Raw genomic sequence first — 23,593 nt, forward strand, 5'->3', positions numbered from 1 at the left:
AGGTGGGCTGACCACTTTGAAGCACTACTCAATCAGCACTCTCCTACAGACCACTCCATCCTGGAAGAACTGCCTGTCCGTCCACCCATTCAAGACTTCAACCATTTGCCAACTTTCCAGGAGGTGTTATCAGCTCTCCGTTACCTCAAGAACAACAAGACCCCTGGTGCTGACAACTACTTAAGAAGGGAGGTTACTTCTGCACCAGAACGGTCCACCAGTGCATCACTGAGGTTTGGGACCTGGAGATTGTCCCGCCAACAGTGGCGGGATGGAAACATTGTCACCATCTATAAGAACAAGGGTGACAAGTTCATCTGCGGCAACAGCCGGGGGATATCCCTTCCGGCAGTGGCCGGCAAGTTCGTGGCCAAGGTGATGCTACACATGCTGGTGAACAACATCACAGAGGAACTGCTGCCAGAGTCACAATGCAGCTTCAAAAAGAACAGGAGACGGTCGACATGATACTCGCGGCACCGCAACTCCAGGAGAAGTACCGTGAACAACATCAGGACCTTTTCATGACATTTGTCGACCTCTCCAAGGCCTTCAACACTGTGAGCAGGGAACTACTATGGGGCATTCTACTCAAATGTGGCTGTCCAGACAAATGTGTCAACATCCTTTCCCAGTTCCATGATGGGATGATGGCTCCAATGGCCATAGGAGGGCAGGAGTCATTGCCCTTTGGAGTAAGCATCAGTGTGAGACAGGGATGTGCGATGGCACTGGTACTCTTTAACATCTTCCACCTATGTGTCACCCAGCTTTTCCACAAAGTTGCAGTGTACTTCAGACTGGATGGAAATCTATTCAACATAAGGTGGCTCCAAGTAACCACCAAGGTTTTGACGGAGCGGGTTCTTGAGCTGCGGTATGCTGATGACTGTACTCTTGTGGCCCACACTCCAGAAGACCTTCAGTCCATCCTTGTAGCATCTATGAGGGTCTATAGCAGGATGGGACTGTCTATCAACACCACCAAGACAGAGGTGGTCTGCCAATGGAGATCCGGCCCTCCACCCACCATGCCTGTCTTCACCATTGAACATAAATCACTGACAATAGTCCCGTCCTTCAAATACCTGGGCAGCATCCTCTCACATCGCATCGACCTCAAAATTCAAAATAGGATCAACAATCATTTGTTGCCTTCGGGAAACTCAGACGCAGGCAGGGTCTTCCAAAACAGGGATCTCCACCTCCACACCACAATCGCCGTCTATCAAGACGTCTGCATCACCACACTTCATTACAGCTGTGAAAACTGGGCCATTTACAGTCGCCACAACAAACAGATTGAGCGATTCCACATAAGACATTCTGGGAATCACCTGGTGCAACCGTGTGCCCCATACAGAAATACTTGCTAAGACCAACTGCAAGAGCATGGAGGCCATGGTCACCCAGCACCAACTGCGCAAGCTTAGGCATTTCATTAGAATGTCTCAGGAGCGCTTGCCAGCGAAAATCCTGTACGGCCAGATACATCTTGACCGGCGATCTGCAGGGGGGCAGATGAAGCACTACAAGGACCAGCTAAAAACATTGCTGAAGCAATGCAACATCAAATCCACAGACCTGGAGGAGGCTGCTGTCGACCATTCCACCTGGCGGCAGCTCTGCCAGACCGGTGAACAGAGGTGGGAGGAGGAGAGGAGCACAAAGAGACAGCAAAAACAGCTCAGGAGACAAACAACCATGCCTGCCCCCCGCCAACACAGACTGCATATTCCCCATCTGCAATACAGTTTGTGAATCTCAGATTGGACTCCACAGTCAAAGAATTCACTGTTAACTCAGAAGTGGAAGTCATCATCAGATACGATGGACTACCATAAGCAAATCATTGGCTAACTAATCTCTAGTCATGTGATAGTCCTAAACCATCAACAACATCACCCCCACTCCGTCTTTCTATTCCTTTCTATAACACTCACAGTCATCTGAGCAACCAACGTATTGAGCAGTCAGTACTTCATTTCACTCAACCAGCTCGCTCTCTCTCTCTCTCTCTCTCTCTCTCTCTCTCTCTCTCTCTCTCTCTCTCTCTCTCTCTCTCTCTCTCTCTCTCTCTCTCTCTCTCTCTCTCTCTCTCTCTCTCTCTCTCTCTCTCTCTCTCTCTCTCTCTCTCTCTCTCTCTCTCTCTCTCTCTCTCTCTCTCTCTCTCTCTCTCTCTCTCTCTCTCTCTCTCTCTCTCTCTCTCTCTCTCTCAGAGTGTTTGCGCTCTCGTTTGCCCTTCCTCCATTTCAGTGACTCATCATGTTGCGTGAGTGTCAAAGTGTCTCACCAGCCAGCCAGCCTGTGTCTTTACTATTCTGTTAAATCTCCAGACTTAAGAAGATGATCTGTGGAGTGCATCTAATCCAAGGTGATTTGGCTAAATGGTATGTGTGTGGGTGTGCATGCGTGCGTTCACGTAGACTGCATTGTTTATCAGCATCCCTCATGTGGTGCCTGTCTCTCCACTTCTCTCTCTCCTCCCACACCAACAGATACCATCAGTATATTAATACATTCATTAGCAAGCTTTACTCACATGTTCTTAAGACTGGTGAGATCTGACTTTTAGCTCTGTAAACTCCACATAGAGAAATAACTAAAAGTAGATAGAAAGTCTTTACTTCTTGGTTCATAATCAGAGTTGGAGAAATACGACCAAATCCCAACCAAAATGGATTGACCTTGGAGTAGCCATTCTCATTGGGCCTAGAGTATGAGGGGCATATTTTTATTTGACCAGGTAAGTTGACTGAGAACACATTCTCATTTACAGCAACGACCTAGGGAATAGTTACAGGGGAGAGATTAATGAGCCAACTGTAAACTGGGGATGATTATGGGGACTGTGATGGTATGAGAGCCAGATTGGGAATTTAGCCAGGACCCCAGGGTCTTACAATAAGTGCCATGAGATCTTTAGTGACCAGAGAGAGTCAGGACACCCATTTAATATCCCATCCGAAAGACAGCACCCTACACAAGATATATTTTCTTAGACCAGAGGAAAGGGTGCCTCCTACTGGCCCTCCAACACCACTTCCAGCAGCATCTGGTCTCCCATCCAGGACCAACACTGCTTAACTTCAGAAGCAAGCCAACAGTGGGATGCAGGGTGGTATTCTGCTGACAAATGTTGATAGAGCCACCAGCAGCCAATCTTTGTAAAGATGTGTGTTCTGCTGTGTTCCTACATGTTACCAGACAGTCGAGGCAGGTTGAAGACTCTTAAATCACAATCCTCCTGGACCCTTTTTTTCTCCCTAAATCCTCAGCTTGCACTGTCATATGTCATAGAAACGGTTAGCTTACCAGGGTGCATTCCTTTTACAATTCTATCCTCATCCCTTCCCCTCTCCGCCTCCACCTCTGCCCTGGTTCTCTCCTTCCTCCCCTCCCCTCTTCTGATACTCAATCTCTCTCTCCATCTCCCTCTTTCCATCTCTCTTTCGCAATCTGTGACTGTAATGTTCCTGAAGAGAGCACAGTTTGTCAGGCTGAATCAGACAGATAAGCTGGGGGTGGAGTAAGCGGCTGAGAGTAGTGCATTAATCCACCCCCCTCACAAACACCCCTCCCCCTGCGGGGATGTATAGCACGCAAACACACATGAACACACAGGGTTATAGTGCATGTGACCACATGGATGGTCATTAAAACTGGAACCCTGCAGACCCCCTCTATTCCAAACTGAAACACTACACACAAATACTAAACACACACACAAACACACTCATAAAACCTACAGAAATGACACAGACACATGCCAACCTCTTCTGTCTCAGACCTGACACTGACAGATACCTCTCATTCTCTGATCAGACAGTGAAACAATGTGGTCTTATTTAGGCCCAGAGCAGCCAAAAATGTGATTTTCCTGTGTTTTGAGGTTGGAATAATACTGAGAAATTGTGAAAATTATGATAATGCCTTTTGAAAAGCCTGCCTGAATTTTGTTGCTTGAGAAATTGCCCTTTTCTAAAAAGCTATTTTTGTTTATTTTTATATATTTTTTACAACTTTTTACCCTTTTTTCTCCCCAATTTTTTGTGATCTCCAAATTGGTAGTTACAGTCTTATTCCATCACTGCAACTCACATACATACTTGGGAGAGGCGAAGGACGAGAGCCATGCGTCATCCAAAACATTGCCCTGTCAAGTCGCACTGGTTCTTGACACACTGCTCGCTTAACCCGGAAACCAGCCGCACCAATGTGTCGGAGGAAACACAGTACACGTGGCGACCGTGTCAGCGTGCATGGGCCCGGCCTGCCACAGTTGTCGCTAGAGTGTGTTGGGACATCCCGGCCAGCCAAACCCTCTCCTAACCCGGACGATGCTGGACCAAATGTGTCTCTCGGTCACGGCCGGCTGCGACACAGCCCAGGATCGAATCCAGATCTGTAGTGACACATCAAGCACTGCAATGCCTTAGACTGCTGCGCCACTCTGGAGGACCCTTTTTTTTACCATTTTAATTGAAAACAATCACAGCAAGGTGCTTAATTATTACCCAGAAATGATTTGATATTGGGATAAAAATGGCTGCAAATACACAAATTTCAGGAGAGCTGTGAAATCTGAGCCCCATGAATTATAAATACAACAACCAGAAACAAGGCGCCCGCAGACACCCTCTCGTGTGTGTATGTCCATGTCTCTGTAGACTACCACAGAAGACGAACAGAGACGGCTTCCATATCTAACAGAGACGGGTTCCATAAAAAAGAAACGTCCTCACTGTCAACTGTGTTTATTTTCAGCAAACTTAACATTACAATATTTGTATGAACATAACAAGATTCAACAACTGAGATATAAACTGAACAAGTTCCACAGACATGTGACTAACATAAATTGAATAATGTGTCCCTGAACAAAGGGGGAGTCAAAATCAAAAGTAACAGTCAGTATCTGGTGTGGCCACCAGCTGCATTAAGAACTACATTGCATCTCCTCCTCATGGACCATATTTGCCAGTTATTGCTGTGAGATGTTACCCCACTCCTCCACCAATGCACCTGCGAGTTCCCGGACATTTCTGGGGGGGAATGGCCCCAGCCCTCACCCTCCGATCCAACAGGTCCCAGACGTGCTCAATGGGATTGAGATCCGGGCTCTTCGCTGGCCATGGCAGAACACTGACGTTCCTGTCTTGCAGGAAATCACGCACTGAACGAGCAGTATGGCTGGTGGCATTGTCATGCTGGAGGGTCATGTCAGGATGAGCCTGCAGGTAGGGTACCACATGAGGGAGGACGATGTCTAAACTGTAACGCACAGCGTTGAGATTGCCTGCCATGACAACGAGCTCAGTCCAATGATGCTGTGAAACACCACCCCAGACCATGACGGACCCTCCACCTCCAAATCGATCCCGCTCCAGAGTACAGGCCTTGGTGTAACGCTCATTCCTTCAATGATAAACGCAAATCCGACCATCACCCCTGGTGAGACAAAACCGCGACTCGTCAGTGAAGAGCATTTTTTGACAGTCCTGTCTGGTCCAGCGACGGTGAGTTTGTGCCCATAGACGACAATGTTGCCGGTGATGTCTGGTGAGGACCTGCCTTACAACAGGCCTACAAGCCCCCAGTCCAGCCTCTCTCAGCCTATTGCGGACAGTCTGAGCACTGATGGAGGGATTGTGCGGTCCTGGTGTATCTCGGGCAGTTGTTGTTGCCATCCTGTACCTGTTCCGCAGGTGTGATGTACCGATCCTGTGTAGGTGTTGTTACACGTGTTCTGCCACTGCGAGGACGATCAGCTGTCCGTCCTGTCTCTCTGTAGCACTGTCTTAGGCTTCTCACGGTACGGACATTGCAATTTATTGCCCTGGCCACATCTGCAGTCCTCATAACTCCTTGCAGTATGCCTAAGGCTCGTTTACGCAGATGAGCAGGGATCCTGGGCATCTTTCTTTTGGTGTTTATAGAAAGGCCTCTTTCGTGTCCTAAGTTTTCATAACTGGGACCTTAATTGCCTACAGTCTAAGCTGTTAGTGTCTTAACGACTGTTCCACAGGTGCATGTTCATTAATTGTTTATGGTTCATTGAACAAGCATGGGGAAACAGTGTTTAAACCCTTTACAATAAAGATCTGTGAAGTTATTTGGATTTCTACAAATTATCTTTGAAAGAGAGGGTCCTGAAAAAGGGACATTTCTTTTTTTGCTGAGTTTAGCTTATGCATAAAGCTGCAGAGTGCGTTAATCAAATGTATAAAACATCACCCCCTGCTGCCTGCCTGCCTGCTTATGCTTTTACCTCGTTTTACGGAGGCAACATTCCAATACGCTGCTCCAAATGAATACTCATGTCTATTCCATGCTCAACATCATCATCATTATCATCATCAGCCGAGTTGTAAGTCATTCCCTGGAAGTAGTACATTAGCGGGTGGTTTTTAAAGTTACAGAATAATGAATGATAGGAGCAGTCTAAAGAAAGACTGGACTGCCTGTGCAAACAAGTCTTAAGGCTACAGTCTAACTACCTAAATATATCCTTCTGGGTTAGCTCCACTGTGGAGCCACTGAGACTTTGTTACTTCCCATTATTTACGTGTCTGTGCTCACGCTCTCTTTCTCTATTCCTCTCTTTTCCTGCCTTTCCATCTCAGCCACTCTATCTTTGTCATTCTCTGTCTCTCTCTGTTGGTGTTGTATCTCTCTCTGTCTGGCTGCCTCTCTCTCAACTTCCCTTTTCTATTTTTTTTCTCTCCCTTTCTCACTCCTGAGCCCCTGTCCCTGCCTTTCTCCCTCCCTCTCAATCTCCCTCCTTCTCACTCTGTTCCTTACACTCCCTCCCTCCAGATCACTGCTAATACAGTAGGCATTACAGACATCACAGACACAGATGTTAGAGACCATTGCTCAGAGCTAACCTCAACCCCAGCCATTCATAGGCTACTCTACATAACTTGTATGTACACCAATATACAGTGTCGTGAAAAAGTATTTCCCCCCTCTGTGATTTTCTCTATTTTTGCATATTTTTGATGCCGAATGTTATCCGATCTTCAACCAAAACCTAATATTAGATAAAGGGAACCTGAGTTTACAAATAACTAACAAAAATGGATACTTATTTTATTTATTCAAAAGTTATGCAACACCGAAATACCTTGTGTGAAAAAGTAATTGCCCCCTTACACTCAATAACTGGTTGTGCCATTTTTGGCTGCAATGACTGCAACCAAATGCTTCCTGTAGTTGTTCATCAGTCTCTCACATTGCTGTGGAGGAATTTTGGCCCACTATTCCAAGCAGAACTGCTTTAACTCAGCGACATTTGTGGGTTTTCAAGCATGACCTGCTCATTTCAAGTCCTGCCACAACATTTCAATAGGGATTAGGTCTGGACTTTGACTAAGCCATTCCAAAACGTATAATTAGTTGCTTTTAAACCATTTTTATGTAGACTTGATTGTGTGTTTTGGATAATCCAGGTCCTGAGGCAGCAAAGCATCCCCAAACCATCACACTACCACCATCACGACCACCAAATGTAACCATGGAAAGAGGTCTGGGAATATGGCTGAATATAAACAGCGTAGTTATTCCCTCCGCAAGGCAATCAAACAAGCGAAATGCCGATACAGATACAAAGTGGAGTCCCAATTCAACGGCTCAGACACGAGAGGTATGTGGCAGGGTCTACAGGAAATCACAGACTACAAAAAGAAAACCACGGACACCGACATCACGCTTCCAGACAAACTAAACACCTTCTTTACCCGCTTTGAGGATAATACAGTGCAACCGTCGCGGTCCGCTAACAAGAACTACGCCCCCCCTCTCCTTATCCGTGGCCGATGTGAGTAAAACATTTAAACGCATTAACCCTCGCAAGGCTGCTGGCCCAGACAGCATCCCTAGCCACGTCCTCAGAGCATGTGCAGACCAGCTGGCTGGTGTGTTTACGAACATATTCAATCGCTCCCTATCCCAGTCTGTTGTCCCCACATGCTTCAAGATGGCCACCATTGTTCCTGTACCCAAGATGGCAAAGATAACTGTACTAAATGACTACTGCCGCGTAGCACTCACTTCTGTCATCATGAAGTGTTTTGAGAGACTAGTCAAGGATCATATCACCTCCATCTTACCAGCCATCCTCGACCCACTTCAGTTTGCATACCGCCCTAACAGGTTCACAGACGATGCAATCGCCATCACACTGCCCTATCCTATCTGGACAAGAGGATTACCTATGTAAGAATGCTGTTCATTGACTACAGCTCAGCATTCAACACCATAGTACCCTCCAAGCTCATCATCAAGCTGGAGGCCCTGGGCCTCAACAACGCCCTGTGCAATTGGGTCCTGGACTTTCTGACGGGCCGCCCCCAGGTGATGTAAGTAGGAAACAACATCTCCACCTCGCTGACCCTCAACACTGGGGCCCCACATGGGTGCATGCTCAGCCCCCTCCTGTATTCCCTCACCCACAACTGTGTGGCCATTCCACCTCCAACTCAAATCATCAAGTTTGCAGACGGCACAACAGTAGTGGGCTTGATTACCAACAACGATGAGACAGCCTACAGGGAGGAGGTGAGGGCACTCAGAGTGTGGTGTCATGAAAACAACCTCTCACTCAATGTCAACAAAACAAAGGAGGTGATCGTGGACTTCAGGAAACAGCATAGGGAGGACCCCGCTATTCACATAGAAGGGACAGCAGTGGAGAAAGTGGAAAGTTTTAAGTTCCTCAGCGTACACATCAACGACAAACTGAAATGGTCCACCCACACAGACAGTGTGGTGAAGAAGGCGCAACAGAAATTTGGCTTGTCACCCAAAACCCTTACGAACTTCCACAGATCCACAATCGAGAGCATCCTGTCGGATTGTATCACAGCCTGGTACAACAACTGCTCCACCCACAACCGCAAGGCTCTTCAGAGGGTGGTGCGGTCTGCACAACGCATCACCGGGGTCAAACTACCTGCCCTCCAGGAAACCTACAGCACCCGATGTCACAGGAAGGCCAAAAATATCAAAGCCAACAACCACCCGAGCCACTGCCTGTTCACCCGCTATTATCCAGAAGCCGAGGTCAGTATAGGTGCATCAAAGCTGGGACCGAGAGATTGAAAAACAGCTTCTATCTCAAGGCCATCAGACTGTTAAACAGCCACCACTAACTCAGAGAGGCTGCTGCCTACATTGAGACCCAATCACTGGACACTTTAATAAATGGATCACTAGTCACTTTAAATAATGCCACATAATGTTTACATATCTTACATTACTCATATCACATGTATATACTGTATTTTATACCATCTATTGCACCTTGCCTATGCCGCTCGGGCATCGCTCATCCATATACAGTGGGGCAAAAAAGTATTTTATAAATTTGATTTGATTTGTAAACCATGCTTGACCGTTGGTATGAGGTTCTAACTTTGAAATGCAGTGTTTGGTTTTCGCCAGGCATAACGGGACCCATGTCATCCAAAAAGTTTTGACTCATCTGTCCATAGTAAATTCTCCCAAGAGTCTTGATGATCATCCAGGTGCTTCCTGGCAAACTTGAGTAAACTTTTTGGACGAGATGGGTCCCATTATGCCTGGCGAAAATCAAACACTGCATTCCACAGTAAGAACCTCGTACCAACGGTCAAGCATGGTGGTGGTAGTGTGATGGTTTGGGGATGCTTTGCTGCCTCAGTACCTGGACAACTTGCCTTAATAGAAGGAACCATGAATTCTGCTCTGTATCAGAGGATTCTACAGGAGAATGTCAGGCCATTTGTCTGTGAGCTGAAGCGCAGCTGGGTCATGCAGCAAGACAATGATGCAAAACACACAATCAAAATGTTTAAAAAGCAACAAATTCAGACCTAATGCCAATTGAGATGTTGAAAATCAGACATATCCACATTTTAGAAAAAAAAGTCCCATCTAGAACCGAAAATGGTTCTTCGGCTGTCCCCATAGGAGAACCCTTTTTGGTTCCAGATATAACCCTTTTGAGTTCCATGTAGAGCCCTTTACGCAGAGGGTTCTGCACGGAACCCAAAAGAGTGTATCTTGAACCAAAAAGGGTTCTCCAACGGGGACAGCCGAAGAACGCATTTGTAACCCTTTTTTCTAAGATTGTAAATGTATATCGCACCTGCCCCAGCTATCCTCCATCTCTATGGAGACCAACACTATGGAAAAGGCTTCATTCACAGACGTTTTAGCCTATTTCTTCCTGCTGTTTACATTTAATATGAATTCATGAGGGTTGATCAAATGTCGCTGACTGTCCCCCAGTCTATAACACAGAGTAGACTGTAGTCTCTCCTCACATTGGAGTAAAGGCTCCCACATATCTATCCAACTACCGCCAACTCAACCATCCATCAAACCCTGCAAATGTGAAATCTTCCATAAATGACAGCCTCTCACAGTCACAGAGAAGAGTGTGAATACTCTTAGTCTGAGGTAGTGTCTGTCTGTCTACCATTGTGCACTGCTCTTCCCCTTTCTCTCAGTCTCTCTCACTCACTTTCTTCCATCTCTCTCTCTCTCTCATTGATGAAATGGGAGCTGCTCAGCAGATGGTTCATAACATATTCAGGTTGTCCTCACCGTGTTTGTTCCACAGACATAGACATAGACATAAGACATAGACATAACATACAAGTCTTTAGGCAGACAGACTGATGTGGAGGGGCTCAAGCTGTTGCAGAGGGAGTAGAGCGAGAGCGAGAGACAGAGAGAGGGACATGTTCTGCTTTTGGACAGTCTGAGAGTCTCATCCTCCTAACTCAAGATGAGGCTCCTCAACAAGCTAGAATCAGGGACGGGCAACTCCCGTCCTCAGGGGGCCTGATTAGTGTCACACTTTTGCCCCAGACCCAGCTAACACACCTGACTCCAACAATCAACTAACCCGGATCTTTAGTTTAGAACACAATGACTTTAAATCAGCTGTGTTTGCTTGGGATGGGGAAAAGGACTGGAGTTGCCTATCCCTGGGCTAGATAGCTTCCTATGTTGGTGTAATGGAGAGGGGTATATTTGGAAAGCAAGACAGAGACAGGGCCTACCCTCTCCACGTTGTCTCATTGATGTTTGTGAACCAACGCTGGTGGAAATAGAATAGATCTTACCATGATGTAGTGTCTCTGCATCTCTGTCTTCTCACTGGCCAGCTTCTCACACTCCAGTTTCAGGCTGCAGAGAAAGAGGGAAAACACACACACACACACACACACACACACACGTGTCAACAAACTGATCTAAGGCAGGACCTACCCTGCTGCAGCTCAACCTGAATCTCTCCTTTGTGTCAAAACTGAAAAAGGTTATGGGTCTAGATCAATTAGACAGAGAGACCGATGGGATCCAGGCTGCAGTGGGAGAACAATACTAGTTTCAACACACTGTTCACTGCTGTGACCGAGAGAGTTATGGCCATGAGTATTCAGCTCATGGTGTGAAGCTGGGCTCTCAGCACCAAGGTTACAGTCTGGAGGTCAACTCTACTCTGTTAACACTCTGATAAAACAGACACTCTGCTATGATATGGAAGAACAGACCAATATCACCACACCCTGCTAGCCTGTGACATCGAGCGTAGGAGTCGGTAAAACAGCACAAACAGATCTGGGACCAGGCTTGCACCCTGCCACTGTGACATCGAGCGTAGGAGTCAGTAAAACAGCACAAACAGATCTGGGACCAGGCTTGCATCCTGCCACTGTGACATAGAGCGTAGGAGTCAGTAAAACAGCACAAACAGATCTGGGACCAGGCTTGCACCCTGCCACTGTGACATTGAGCGTAGGAGTCAGTAAAACAGCACAAACAGATCTGGGACCAGGCTTGCATCCTGCCACTGTGACATCGAGCGTAGGAGTCAGTAAAACAGCACAAACAGAACTGGGACCAGGCTTGCACCCTGCCACTGTGACAGGTGGACTATGATGGATAAGATTAGAATCACCACCTGCATTTGACCTGTGTATGACTGTGTTATATCAACCTTATAGTTCACTGCACCCATCCTTGGCTTTCACATACATCAAGTGCAGTATTATTAAGCCTGACGTGTAATATTCCACAGAATAATAAGTGGAGCAGTGGAAGTGTGACAATGGTTCCCAGGGGGATCCCCCAGTCCTTTAGAGAGAGGAGGGGCAGTTCCCCCCTGAGATACACACATTCATATAGGACACAATCCTCAGACTCCCATCTTCAGACACACAGATAGCACAGACCTTTCTATTGTGTATTAATGTTAATGACATACAATATCACACAACTATAGTTCCTTTTTAAATATAGATACATATATTTATTTTTATTTAACTAGGCAAGTCAATTAAGAACAAATTCTTATTTACAAAGACGGCCTACACTGGCCAAACCCAGACGACGCTGGGCCAATTGTGCACCGCCCTATGGGACTCCAAATGACGTACTACAGCCTGGATTCGAACCAGGGTGCCTGTAGTGACACCTCACCACTGAGATGCAGTGCCTCAGACCGCTGCGCCACTCGGGAGGTAGCGCAGTGGCAGAGAAGGAGATCCATGTAGTCTTTTTTTCCCACTGTATGGTGCCTAATTTATGTCATAAACATCAACACAGAATAGAAGTAAAAGTCTGCGCTATCCATATATCTGTGTGTCTGAAGATGGGAGTTTTGAGTTACATACATGGGTTTTACATTAGGATGGTGCCTACATACAGTATGCCTGCATGGGGTAAGATGGAGGTTGGTGTGTATATACTATCTGTATAGTCTATAAGGGGGAGGTGGAGGGTAGTGAGTGTGTATACACTATCTGTATAGTCTATAAGGGGGAGGTGGAGGGTGGTGTGTATATACTATCTGTATAGACTATAAGGGGGAGGTGGAGGGTAGTGAGCGAGTATATACTATCTGTATAGTCTATAAGGGGGAGGTGGAGGGTAGTGAGTGAGTATACACTATCTGTATAGTCTATAAGGGGGAGGTGGAGGGTAGTGAGTGAGTATATACTATCTGTATAGTCTATAAGGGGGAGGTGGAGGGTGGTGAGTGAGTATATACTATCTGTATAGTCTATAAGGGGGAGGTGGAGGGTAGTGAGTGAGTATATACTATCTGTATAGTATATAAGGGGGAGGTGGAGGGTAGTGAGTGAGTATACTACTATCTGTATAGTATATACTATCTGTATAGGGGGAGGTGGAGGGTAGTGAGTGAGTATATACTATCTGTATAGTCTATAAGGGGGAGGTGGAGGGTAGTGAGTGAGTATACACTATCTGAATAGTCTATAAGGTGGAGGTGGAGGGTGGTGTGTATATACTATCTGTATAGTCTATAAGGGGGAGGTGGAGGGTGGTGTGTATATACTATCTGTATAGTCTATAAGGGGGAGGTGGAGGGTAGTGTGTGAGTATACTATATCTGTATAGTCTATAAGGGGGAGGTGGAGGGTGGTGTGTGAGTATATACTATCTGTATAGTCTATAAGGGGGAGGTGGAGGGTGGTGTGTATATACTATCTGTATAGTCTATAAGGGGGAGGTGGAGGGTAGTGTGTATATACTATCTGTATAGTCTATAAGGGGGAGGTGGAGGGTGGTGAGTGAGTATACACTATCTGTATAGTCTATAAGGGGGAGGTGGAGGGTGGTGTGTATATACTATCTGTATAGTCTATAAAGGGGAGGTGGAGGGTAGTGAGTGAGTATACACTATCTGTATAGTCTATCAGGGGGAGGTGGAGGGTAGTGAGTGAGTATACACTATCTGTATAGTCTATAAAGGGGAGGTGGAGGGTGGTGTGTATATACTATCTGTATAGTCTATAAGGGGGAGGTGGAGGGTAGTGAGCGAAGATATACTATCTGTATAGTCTATAAGGGGGAGGTGGAGGGTAGTGAGTGAGTATATACTATCTGTATAGTCTATAAGGGGGAGGTGGAGGGTGGTGTATATATACTATCTGTATAGTCTATAAGGGGGAGGTGGAGGGTAGTGAGTGAGTATATACTATCTGTATAGTCTATAAGGGGGAGGTGGAGGGTGGTGTGTGAGTATATACTATCTGTATAGTCTATAAAGGGGAGGTGGAGGGTAGTGAGTGAGTATATACTATCTGTATAGTCTATAGGGGGGGGGAGGTGGAGTATACACTATCTGGTAGTGAGTGAGTATACACTATCTGTATAGTCTATAAGGGGGAGGTGGAGGGTGGTGTGTATATACTATCTGTATAGTCTATAAGGGGGAGGTGGAGGGTGGTGTGTGAGTATATACTATCTGTATAGTCTATCAGGGGGAGGTGGAGGGTAGTGAGTGAGTATACACTATCTGTATAGTCTATAAGGGGGAGGTGGAGGGTGGTGTGTATATACTATCTGCATGGTCTATAAGGGGGAGGTGGAGGGTAGTGTGTATATACTATCTGTATAGTCTATAAGGGGGAGGTGGAGGGTGGTGTGTGAGTATATACTATCTGTATAGTCTATAAAGGGGAGGTGGAGGGTGGTGTGTATATACTATCTGTATAGTCTATAAGGGGGAGGTGGAGGGTAGTGAGCGAAGATATACTATCTGTATAGTCTATAAGGGGGAGGTGGAGGGTGGTGAGTGTGTATATACTATCTGTATAGTATATAAGGGGGAGGTGGAGGGTGGTGAGTATATACTATCTGTATAGTCTATAAGGGGGAGGTGGAGGGTGGTGTGTGTGTATATACTATCTGTATAGTATATAAGGGGGAGGTGGAGGGTAGTGAGTGAGTATATACTATCTGTATAGTCTATCAGGGGGAGGTGGAGGGTAGTGAGTGAGTATACACTATCTGTATAGTCTATAAAGGGGAGGTGGAGGGTGGTGTGTATATACTATCTGTATAGTCTATAAGGGGGAGGTGGAGGGTAGTGAGCGAAGATATACTATCTGTATAGTCTATAAGGGGGAGGTGGAGGGTGGTGAGTGTGTATATACTATCTGTATAGTATATAAGGTGGAGGTGGAGGGTGGTGAGTGAGTATACAGCACCTGTGGTATTGAGCCTGGAGGAACTGGAACTCTTCCTTGATGCGGTCCAGGGTCTCCAGGACTGTGAATTTGAAAGACTGACCAGGCTGAATAGGGACCTGGGGGAGAGAAAAGAAAGGAGAGGAAAGAAGAAGGGAGAGTAAGGTCACTTCAACACATATCATAAAACATTGTCCTTGCTCTCTTTATCGCTCCGCACCCCTCTTTCACAAACACTCTCTCACTCTTTTCTCTCCATCCACCCTCTTCTTCTCTTCCCTTTCCTCCTCCTCTTTCTCTCCTAATGACTGTCTCCCTCTCCCTCTCACATTAGCATATCTCTCTCTTGCCTCTCCTCTCCTCCCTCTCCTCTGCTAGGATGCTTTTTGCTAATGTATTCTTGCCTACAAAGCACTGAGAAGGGAAAACGTCAACTGAATAACTCATGGTGAATCACAAACATTAAAACGGCACTGTCTTTCACCTGCTAAAAGCAAAGAATCTCAACAAACGCCCCCCAGGAGAACCCTGCCCCCCCTGAAGCCTGTCTGAAGCACTTTAGGTGTTGTTCCCCTCGCTGTGTAGTTGGGGGAACACAAACACAGCAGGGATGTTGTTTTAAAGGCAGGGCAATATAACCGGATAGAGGGTGGGGGGAGGACTAGGTAGCTGACTAGTGGTGGCTATTCAGCAGCCTTATGGTCTGGGGGTAGAAGTTATTGGCCAGTCTTTCCGTTTTTGCCATGATGCTCCTGCACTGCCTGCGTCTGAGTTATGGAAGTGGGATGAACAGTCCGTGGCTCGGGTGAATCGGGTCCCTGATTATCTTCTTGGCCTTCCTGCGACACCTGGTGTTGAAGGTGTCCTGGAAGGCAGGCAGTGTGCACCCAATGGTGCGTTCGGCTGAGCGTTTCACCTTCTGTAGCACCTTATGGTTAGCGGCGGTTGTGTTGCAGCTTAACAGTATGCTCTTGATGGTGCGCCTGTAGAACACTGAGGGCCCTCGGAGACAGGTCAAATTTCTTCAGCCTCCTGAACTTGAAACTTTTGACCGTCTCCATGGCAGGGCTGCCATTGATGAGGATCGGGATGTGCCCAGCCTGGTTCTTCCTGACGTCCACAATCAGCCCCTTTGTTTTGCTGACGTTGAGCGAGGGTTGTATACCTGGCACCAAGCCGCCAGAGTGCCTACCTCCTCCCTGTAGGCTGTCTCGTCATTGCTGATAATCAGGCCTACTACTGTCGAGTCATCAGCGAACTTGATGATTGATGGAGTTCGACCTGTGTGAGGCCACGCAGTTGTGGGTATACAGGGAGTACAGGAGGGGACATAGGACGCAACCTTGTGGGGCCCCCACGTTGAGGATCAGTGTGGAGGAGTTAATGTTGCCTACATTCACCATCTGGGGGTGGCGCGTCAGGACCCAGCTGCATAGGGAGTTCAGTCCCAGGGCCGTGAGCTTAGAGGGCACTACGCTGTAGTCGATGAACAGTGTCCTCACATATGCATTCCTTTTCTCCAGGTGGGTGAGGGTAGTGTGCAGTGAAATGGCGATTGCGTCGTCCGTGGATCTGTCTGGGCGGTAGGTGAATTGGAGAGGGTCGAGTGTGTCAGGGAGGGAGGAGGTGATGTGGTCATTGCCGAGCCTCTCAAAGCACCACACGGTGACGGGGTTGAGTGCTATGGGTCGGTAATCATTTAGTTCAGTTCCATTCCCTTTCTTGGGCACTTTATAGCTGAGGGGATGGAAGTGTCGTGAAGGAGGAACATACTACTGAAACATACAAACAGGTGCGTACACACACGCGCGCTGAGCTGACACGCAACAAGCCCTTGTGCTAAATGGGGGCTACGCACAAAAAGCCTGGGACACATGCACACACAAATGCATGCACACAACTGAGGCTAAAAAGATAATGCATGTCAGTGTTATTCAACCACATGCTCCAGATCAGTGGCATAGGCTGCTTCAAATCCAAACAAACGTTATTTGTCACATTTAGCAGATGTTATTGCAGGTGTAGCGAAATGCTTGTAATACTTCACCTCACACGCCCTGACCGGACTTTAGTCTGCACAACTCTATCTGTCCATCTCTCTCTCCCTCCTCATTCCCTCACTCCATCTCACCACCCCCACCCCTGAGAGCCAATACCAGACCTCTCCCCTTTGCCCTTTTCCGCTCCACCTCTTTACCCTCTAACTTCTCTCCCCCTTTTTCCTCACGCTTTCTTTCCACAGAATAGGGTGCGAATCCTGTCTGTCCAGAGGCTAACTAGGCGGCTAAAAGATTGCAGGTTTCAGTAGGAGCTTAATTAGTCTAGACAAGGAAATTCAATTAAATTTCAATTAGGCTAATGGTGGAGGTCAGACACTCTTTGGGCTTTCCAGTAATTAAGCTGCGGGTTGTGCAGCTCAGTTTGTGCCTAGTGCTGTGGCGGTTTCCTGGACCAACGGCCTCAACTCAGTACACAACCCCGGTGGGGGAGGGGCGGCTGCCGACAGGGCCCCACTGACCTTCATTCCTACCACACTGGTCTGACACACACACAGGGGCGGGGGGAGCGAGGGGGATAGACTGCAGTAGAGAAGAGATGGCCTAACAAATCCTCTGACCACTAGACAGTGGACCACCACAGACTACATTCCAGACCGACTACTGCCATTTTACATCAGCACTCACAATAACACATTCCTCAATGCAGACCGGTTTTCTGTATGGGTCAGGTTGTGAGTGATATAACTACAGACCCAGCGTGTTCTGGTCTCAGAGCATCCTGGGGGAGTGGGGGGAGTGAGGGGGGAGTCTCCTCTCCTCTCTCTCAGTGTGGCTCAGTTGGGCCCTGGTGGTGTCACACAGCATGGGGGATCCTGAAACACCAAACAGATCTGGTTAATCTAGGAGAGGAGGGAGGGGGTAGACAGACAGGCCAGCATTCAATCACAATTTAGAGGAGCTGGAACTGGAGCAAGTTGAGCCGAGAATTTAGAAGGATTATCCATGGGTGGGGGGGGGGGGGGGGGTGAGAGACTGGGCTAGGAGATCACATAACAGTACAGAGCCAGCAGCAGGGCCACAGCCCTCCCTCCATCCGTCCTCTCATCACCCCCCCCTAATCTGTCCATCAATCACTGGGGGAAACATTTGATTTAGGCCGCTGTTTCTGGGCTGAAACAGATGTGGGTCTGGGACTGATCGGGACTGCAGAGCGTCTGTCTGCTCTGTGGCACACTTTCTGTTCTGCCACCCCGCCCGCTCCCTCTCTCCCTCAATCTTTCTCTTTCCGTCTCCCTCTCTTGCTCTCTCTCTGTCTTTCTCACTCACTCTCTGTCTCTCTGTTTCAGACAGGCCTGGGGAGAGAGATGTTCAGAGGGGCATGAAATAATAATTTGCTGGTGAAATATTTAGGGTAAAGGCACATGAATAGATGAAGAGTACCAAGTGTAGAAGGGAAGTGTTAATGTGATCTTGGGTGTAGGGGACGTGTGTGTATGTTTGTTTGTGTGTGTGGGTGGGTGTGTCCTCCACATCACTCCTGTTCTCTCTTTTTATTTTTCCCTCCACTCTTTCTCCTCTCCTCTGGCTGTCCTCCTCTCTCCTCTTGGTCTGGTGTCTCCATCTCTTCTGTCCTCCTCTTTCCTCTCAGTCTGATGTCTCCATCTCTTCTGTCCTCCTCTCTCCTCTCAGTCTGGTGCTCCATCTCTTCTGTCCCCCTCTCTCCTCTCGGTCTGGTGTCTCCATCTCTTCTGTCCTCTTCTCTCCTCTCAGTCTGGTGCTCCATCTCTTCTGTCCCCCTCTCTCCTCTCGGTCTGATGTCTCCATCTCTTCTGTCCTCCTCTCTCCTCTTGGTCTGGTGTCTCCATCTCTTCTGTCCTCCTCTCTCCTCTCGGTCTGATGTCTCCATCTCTTCTGTCCCCCTCTCTCCTCTCTGACATTGTGGTGTGAAGCAAAAGCCACTGCTATACAATACTGGATTAGAAATGGAGGGATTGGCAGTGAAAAGAGGGCTTGGAGTGGATCCAAAATTTGGTCAGATCAGCTCTTTTCATAAAAAAACAACAAAGGCTTTGACTGAGGGGAGAATGAGCGTTAGGATTGGAGAGCACAGTTCATTTGGATTGATGTGTTCATACTTGACTTCATAAGAACCAGCTTGTTATCAGAAATGTAAACAGGTAACAGTATGGATAAAGTTGATGGTTACATCTGCCAGAAAATATCCATGACATACCTGTATTTCATTAAAATCCTGAGGTGCAAACAGAACAACAAGCTCCACAATACAGATGTATGCAGAGGAAAACCACCTAAAAGCAAGAGAGAGCTAACGCACGCACACCACCACTCACCCTAACCTAATTAAGGGAACATATGTGATTTGTGCAGCCAGATATTTGGCGTTGGTTTGTTTACTTGGCTGTAAAAACAAAGTGTTACCCTGAGAGATGCAGAGAAGTGAGACCAGACCCAGTACACACAGCCCCAAGCTAGAGTATTAATATGGGCCTAATGGTCAGGAGGTGGAACACAGAGGCCAGACTTAAGGCTAGATTTACTAGGCAGATGAGAGATTACTAATACTAAAAAGCACAGTTTGTGAAAATCTACTCTCTGCCGATCCTGAATAGTCACGGGGAGTATGAACTGTTCTGCTGCCACTCCAGCTCTGCCAGAGAACAGAATGTAGAGTTGCACACACACACACACACACACACACACACACACACACACACACACACACACACACACACACACACACACACACACACACACACACACACACACACACACACACACACACACACACAGCTGTAACATTGGCACCCTGGTGAGCAGTTAGTAGCAAGCTCTCTGCCATATACACACATCGGACCCTGTCTGCCTGCGGTAAGTCCGCTCCTCTGTGAGTCTACTTCCATGAGATCAGGATCAGTCCAGGGCCAGATCAACTCTCTCCAGACAACTATCACAACAGTCTCTGGAGGGGGGGGGGTCGTTCAGTCAACACACACACACTCAGGCTAAGTGTGCAGGAGCTAATGTCCACCACCGAAGCCTGCTCCATCCAACAACAAAAAAAACTCAACTGCACCAGCAACAATATGTAAACAACAAGGATTCCTCTGTGTTCAACATCGTGTAATGCTATGTTCATTTCAGTCCATGCTGTGCGTCCCTACAGGTAAAGACAGAGTGGTCTAGTCAGTGGATGCACTGAGAATCAGCTAGTGTTTCACAGACCTCAAAGTAGACTTCAGCTTTAACACAAAGATTACCAGATGACCTACCATACCACTAACTTTAAACTCATTAGGGGGGTAGCAGTGGTCGTGTGCTACCTACTCTGTCTATGTAGATAAGGACGGTGTCCATCCCACCATCTGTCCACTCTCAGGTCTGCCTCCCATGGCTCTTGCTGCGGCGGTTGGAAATGTGTGTTTGGTAACTGCGGAAAATCTGGGCGTGACATTCACAGCCTGGTTTTATTGTTCTTGGCCTGGGCGGGTGGAGATTCACAGTAGGGTGGGCGATATTACGATAGTATCGTCTATTGAGGATGATTGACAGCCATCGCCAATGGTGACGACATTGTGATGTGACAGACGATACATTTCAATTTGACTAGCCTCACGCAGTGCATGGGTGACAGTCTGATTAAATTGTCTATATTCCTATAGCCCAATTCAATTAATATATTATATTTACAGAGTGCAAGAGAAAAATGTAGGCATATGTTCTAGTTTTTCCTCTCTCTCTCCAGTAGTGGATGATCATGATTCCATGGTCAAACAATGAATCTCTCAGAAAGTTTTAAAAGTTGCTACATATAGAATTCTCCCCCATGTGTAAGATATGTGAATTGCAAGAACACAAGGCTGCATTCAAAACAAATCTCCCCCGCATCCCATTTCATCATAACATGGTGGAGACTCACGCTTCAGTTAATACTTTCGGTTTCGTCCACCAGTTTTATTAAAACAGATGTAAAAACAATATTTTTAGTTATTGAAAATATATTTCACAGTGATTTAGATGGTACAATGATTCCCCACACTATTTAGTGCTTTTTTTCCTCACAGAAACAGAAATTTAACAAACTCTGTAGATTTTTAGCAACCAGGAAATGACAATGATTTCTACATTGGCCCCTTCCCCAGTTTCCACTAGATAACACAGCTTCAGTGTTGCCAACTCCTCAGTCGGGAAAGTAGCTATTGGCTGTCCTAAAAGTTTCTAGAAGTCGCTAAATGACATCATCGCCTAATTTGCTTACTTGGCCATGTACACGTAACTGTGATGGACGCTGTAGGAGAGAGAAATAACGTTGTGGGAGAGACAAAAAGTGAGTAAAAAACACCCTAAATATGTTTAGAACTACAAATGAACTTTCTTCTGTCGATTCTTGTTTTTTTTTATGTCACAATTCCAACCCTCCTCCTTTATCCGGGCTTGGGACAGGCAAAAGTGACCCAAAAGAGACACTCTGGAAGAGTTACATAGTTTTTTATTTGCTTTATAATTTTTAGTTTTTTAGTTTAGATTTTTACATTTACGTACCACCCTGAATGTAAGCCAGGACGGGATCAGCCAGCGACGGCTCCCCGCATGAGCGATTCATTTGCAGTCTGAACGTGGAGGGGTGAACATCTCCTGCTCTGACTGCAGCTGGGAGGGACTGCTGCGCGAGGACTGGGCCGCCTGTGAGTGCTTTGGCACAGTGCTTTCATGTCAGAGTCTCCAAAAGTCGCTAGATTTGTCGCTAGTCGCTTTTTTGAAAATGTGTCGCTAGAGGGGTCTGAATACTTGCTAAATATAGCGACTAGGTCGCTAAGTTGGCCACACTGCACAGCTTTCCTATTTTGACAGCAGAAGCCGGCAATAGGCGAATATCACAACACTGGCAGGAAAGTGATACTGTGAAACACTATCATTCCACTATTACTGCAGATATATTATGGACATTTTCGAAAATTACAATGAAAAAATACAAATCCTGTTTGTAGTACCTTTTACGTTGTTTTTGAACAACCTACAAATATGGTAGGCTTAATGTAATAATGAGAGAGATAGAACAAACAATAGCAAGATAGAAACATCTATTATGACATAAAATGCATTGATGCAAGACCGCAAATGTTTCTTTCTTAAATGCCAAAAGCCTAATCCTAATCATTTAAATAACATAAAAGCATTAAGACAAATTAAATTATGAAAGTATTTCATAAATATTCTGTGTTTAATGTCCTAAATTTGTTGCATTTAAAATGGGAACAATTATGTAAGTCAGAGTCTATGCTATTTTCAATCACAACTTTATTCTAAAATGACAAATAAGTGACATTGAGCGAACAATACCAACATGGAAAAATCAAAACATGAAATAAAATGACTTGTAACCTAGTTGGCCTGGCCCTATTTTCATATTACTCTAGCAATGCCAACCTACCTTCAAGGACTAGTAGCCTAATAAGAGAGGATTAGGCAAAAATGCAAATCAGTTTATTATTATCCAGTTCGGAGGACAGCAGAGTAGCTTGCTCTGTCTGCAGCCCATGATGATTTACAACCCATTGCACGATGCACAGCCAGCGAGGCTCTTTGACTGTGTCACTCGCTCTACCTGCACGCTTCGGCACACACAGACATGCCCACACACACACACACACACACACACACACACACACACACACACACACACACACACACACACACACACACACACACACACACACACACACACACACACACACACACACACACACACACACACACACACACACACACACACTTCTTTCGTGCCACAGATCCACTAAATATATTTTGTCAATGTAGGGATTTATCTCATCCCTCTCATAGCATGCAAGCTCACGGTGGGATCTTTTAAAAACTTGTTTCGGGAGGGGGGGGGGGGGGGGGGGGGACAATAGCGGGCTATACCATGGTATATCACAATGTTTCATGAGTACATAATCACGTGACAAAGATTGACATCACCCAACCCTAGTTCACAGAGCAGTCCCTCACTTCAGATAACACTAGCCACAAGAATCCAGTGGAACCAATTATGTTTCTGTTTGCCTTGTAAATCAGCCCTGGGTTTAACCCTTTAGGAGGACCACTGAACAGATAACAATGTCTCTGTTCTGCTCCAGGAGTCAACACAACACAGTGCTGTTGCCATGTCTATGTGGTTTATGTTTTCAGTTACTTGTCATTTCAAAAGGCCAGTGACATTGTGAGTGACAGGGGAGATAGAGGCCCTTCCTCCTCTTTATATTGTCTCTGATGGTGCATACAGGATTTATACAGATACCGCTAGTCAAGTCCAGTGAGTCTAACGTTTAAATGATCTGGACATTGATATGTTCATTTGATACAAAAGAAGACATTAATTCATAGGATATTAATAATATAACAAGATGAGGCTTGGGATACACACAAAACATGACTACCTTTGGAAAATGAGACGCAAAGAAACTAGTCTCTTGACAGTAATAGGTACAGGGGGCTATTTCAAAGTCTACACAGTCACCCTCTTTTCCTCGTTCTCTCTCAAGCTCACACGCATGCACACGTTCCTTGCATCCTCACTCTGTGCTG

The 23,593-nt window shown here is 46.4% G+C and overlaps 1 protein-coding gene across 2 annotated transcripts in view; it reads right to left on the reverse strand.

The window, feature by feature from the left end:
- Window positions 1-23,593, reverse strand: part of LOC139406546 (transducin-like enhancer protein 4) — an 83,722-nt gene that overhangs the window by 57,464 nt on the left and 2,665 nt on the right. For both annotated transcript variants that reach the window (XM_071149242.1, XM_071149241.1), the window contains exons 2-3: window positions 15,012-15,109; window positions 11,118-11,181 (exon numbers count right to left, since the gene is read on the reverse strand). In XM_071149242.1, the coding sequence (XP_071005343.1) occupies window positions 11,118-11,181; window positions 15,012-15,109 (162 nt within the window). The remainder of the gene's footprint in view (window positions 1-11,117; window positions 11,182-15,011; window positions 15,110-23,593) is intronic.

This window comes from Oncorhynchus clarkii, chromosome 4 (genome assembly GCF_045791955.1).
Source record: "Oncorhynchus clarkii lewisi isolate Uvic-CL-2024 chromosome 4, UVic_Ocla_1.0, whole genome shotgun sequence".
Classification (NCBI taxonomy): Eukaryota; Metazoa; Chordata; class Actinopteri; order Salmoniformes; family Salmonidae; genus Oncorhynchus; species Oncorhynchus clarkii.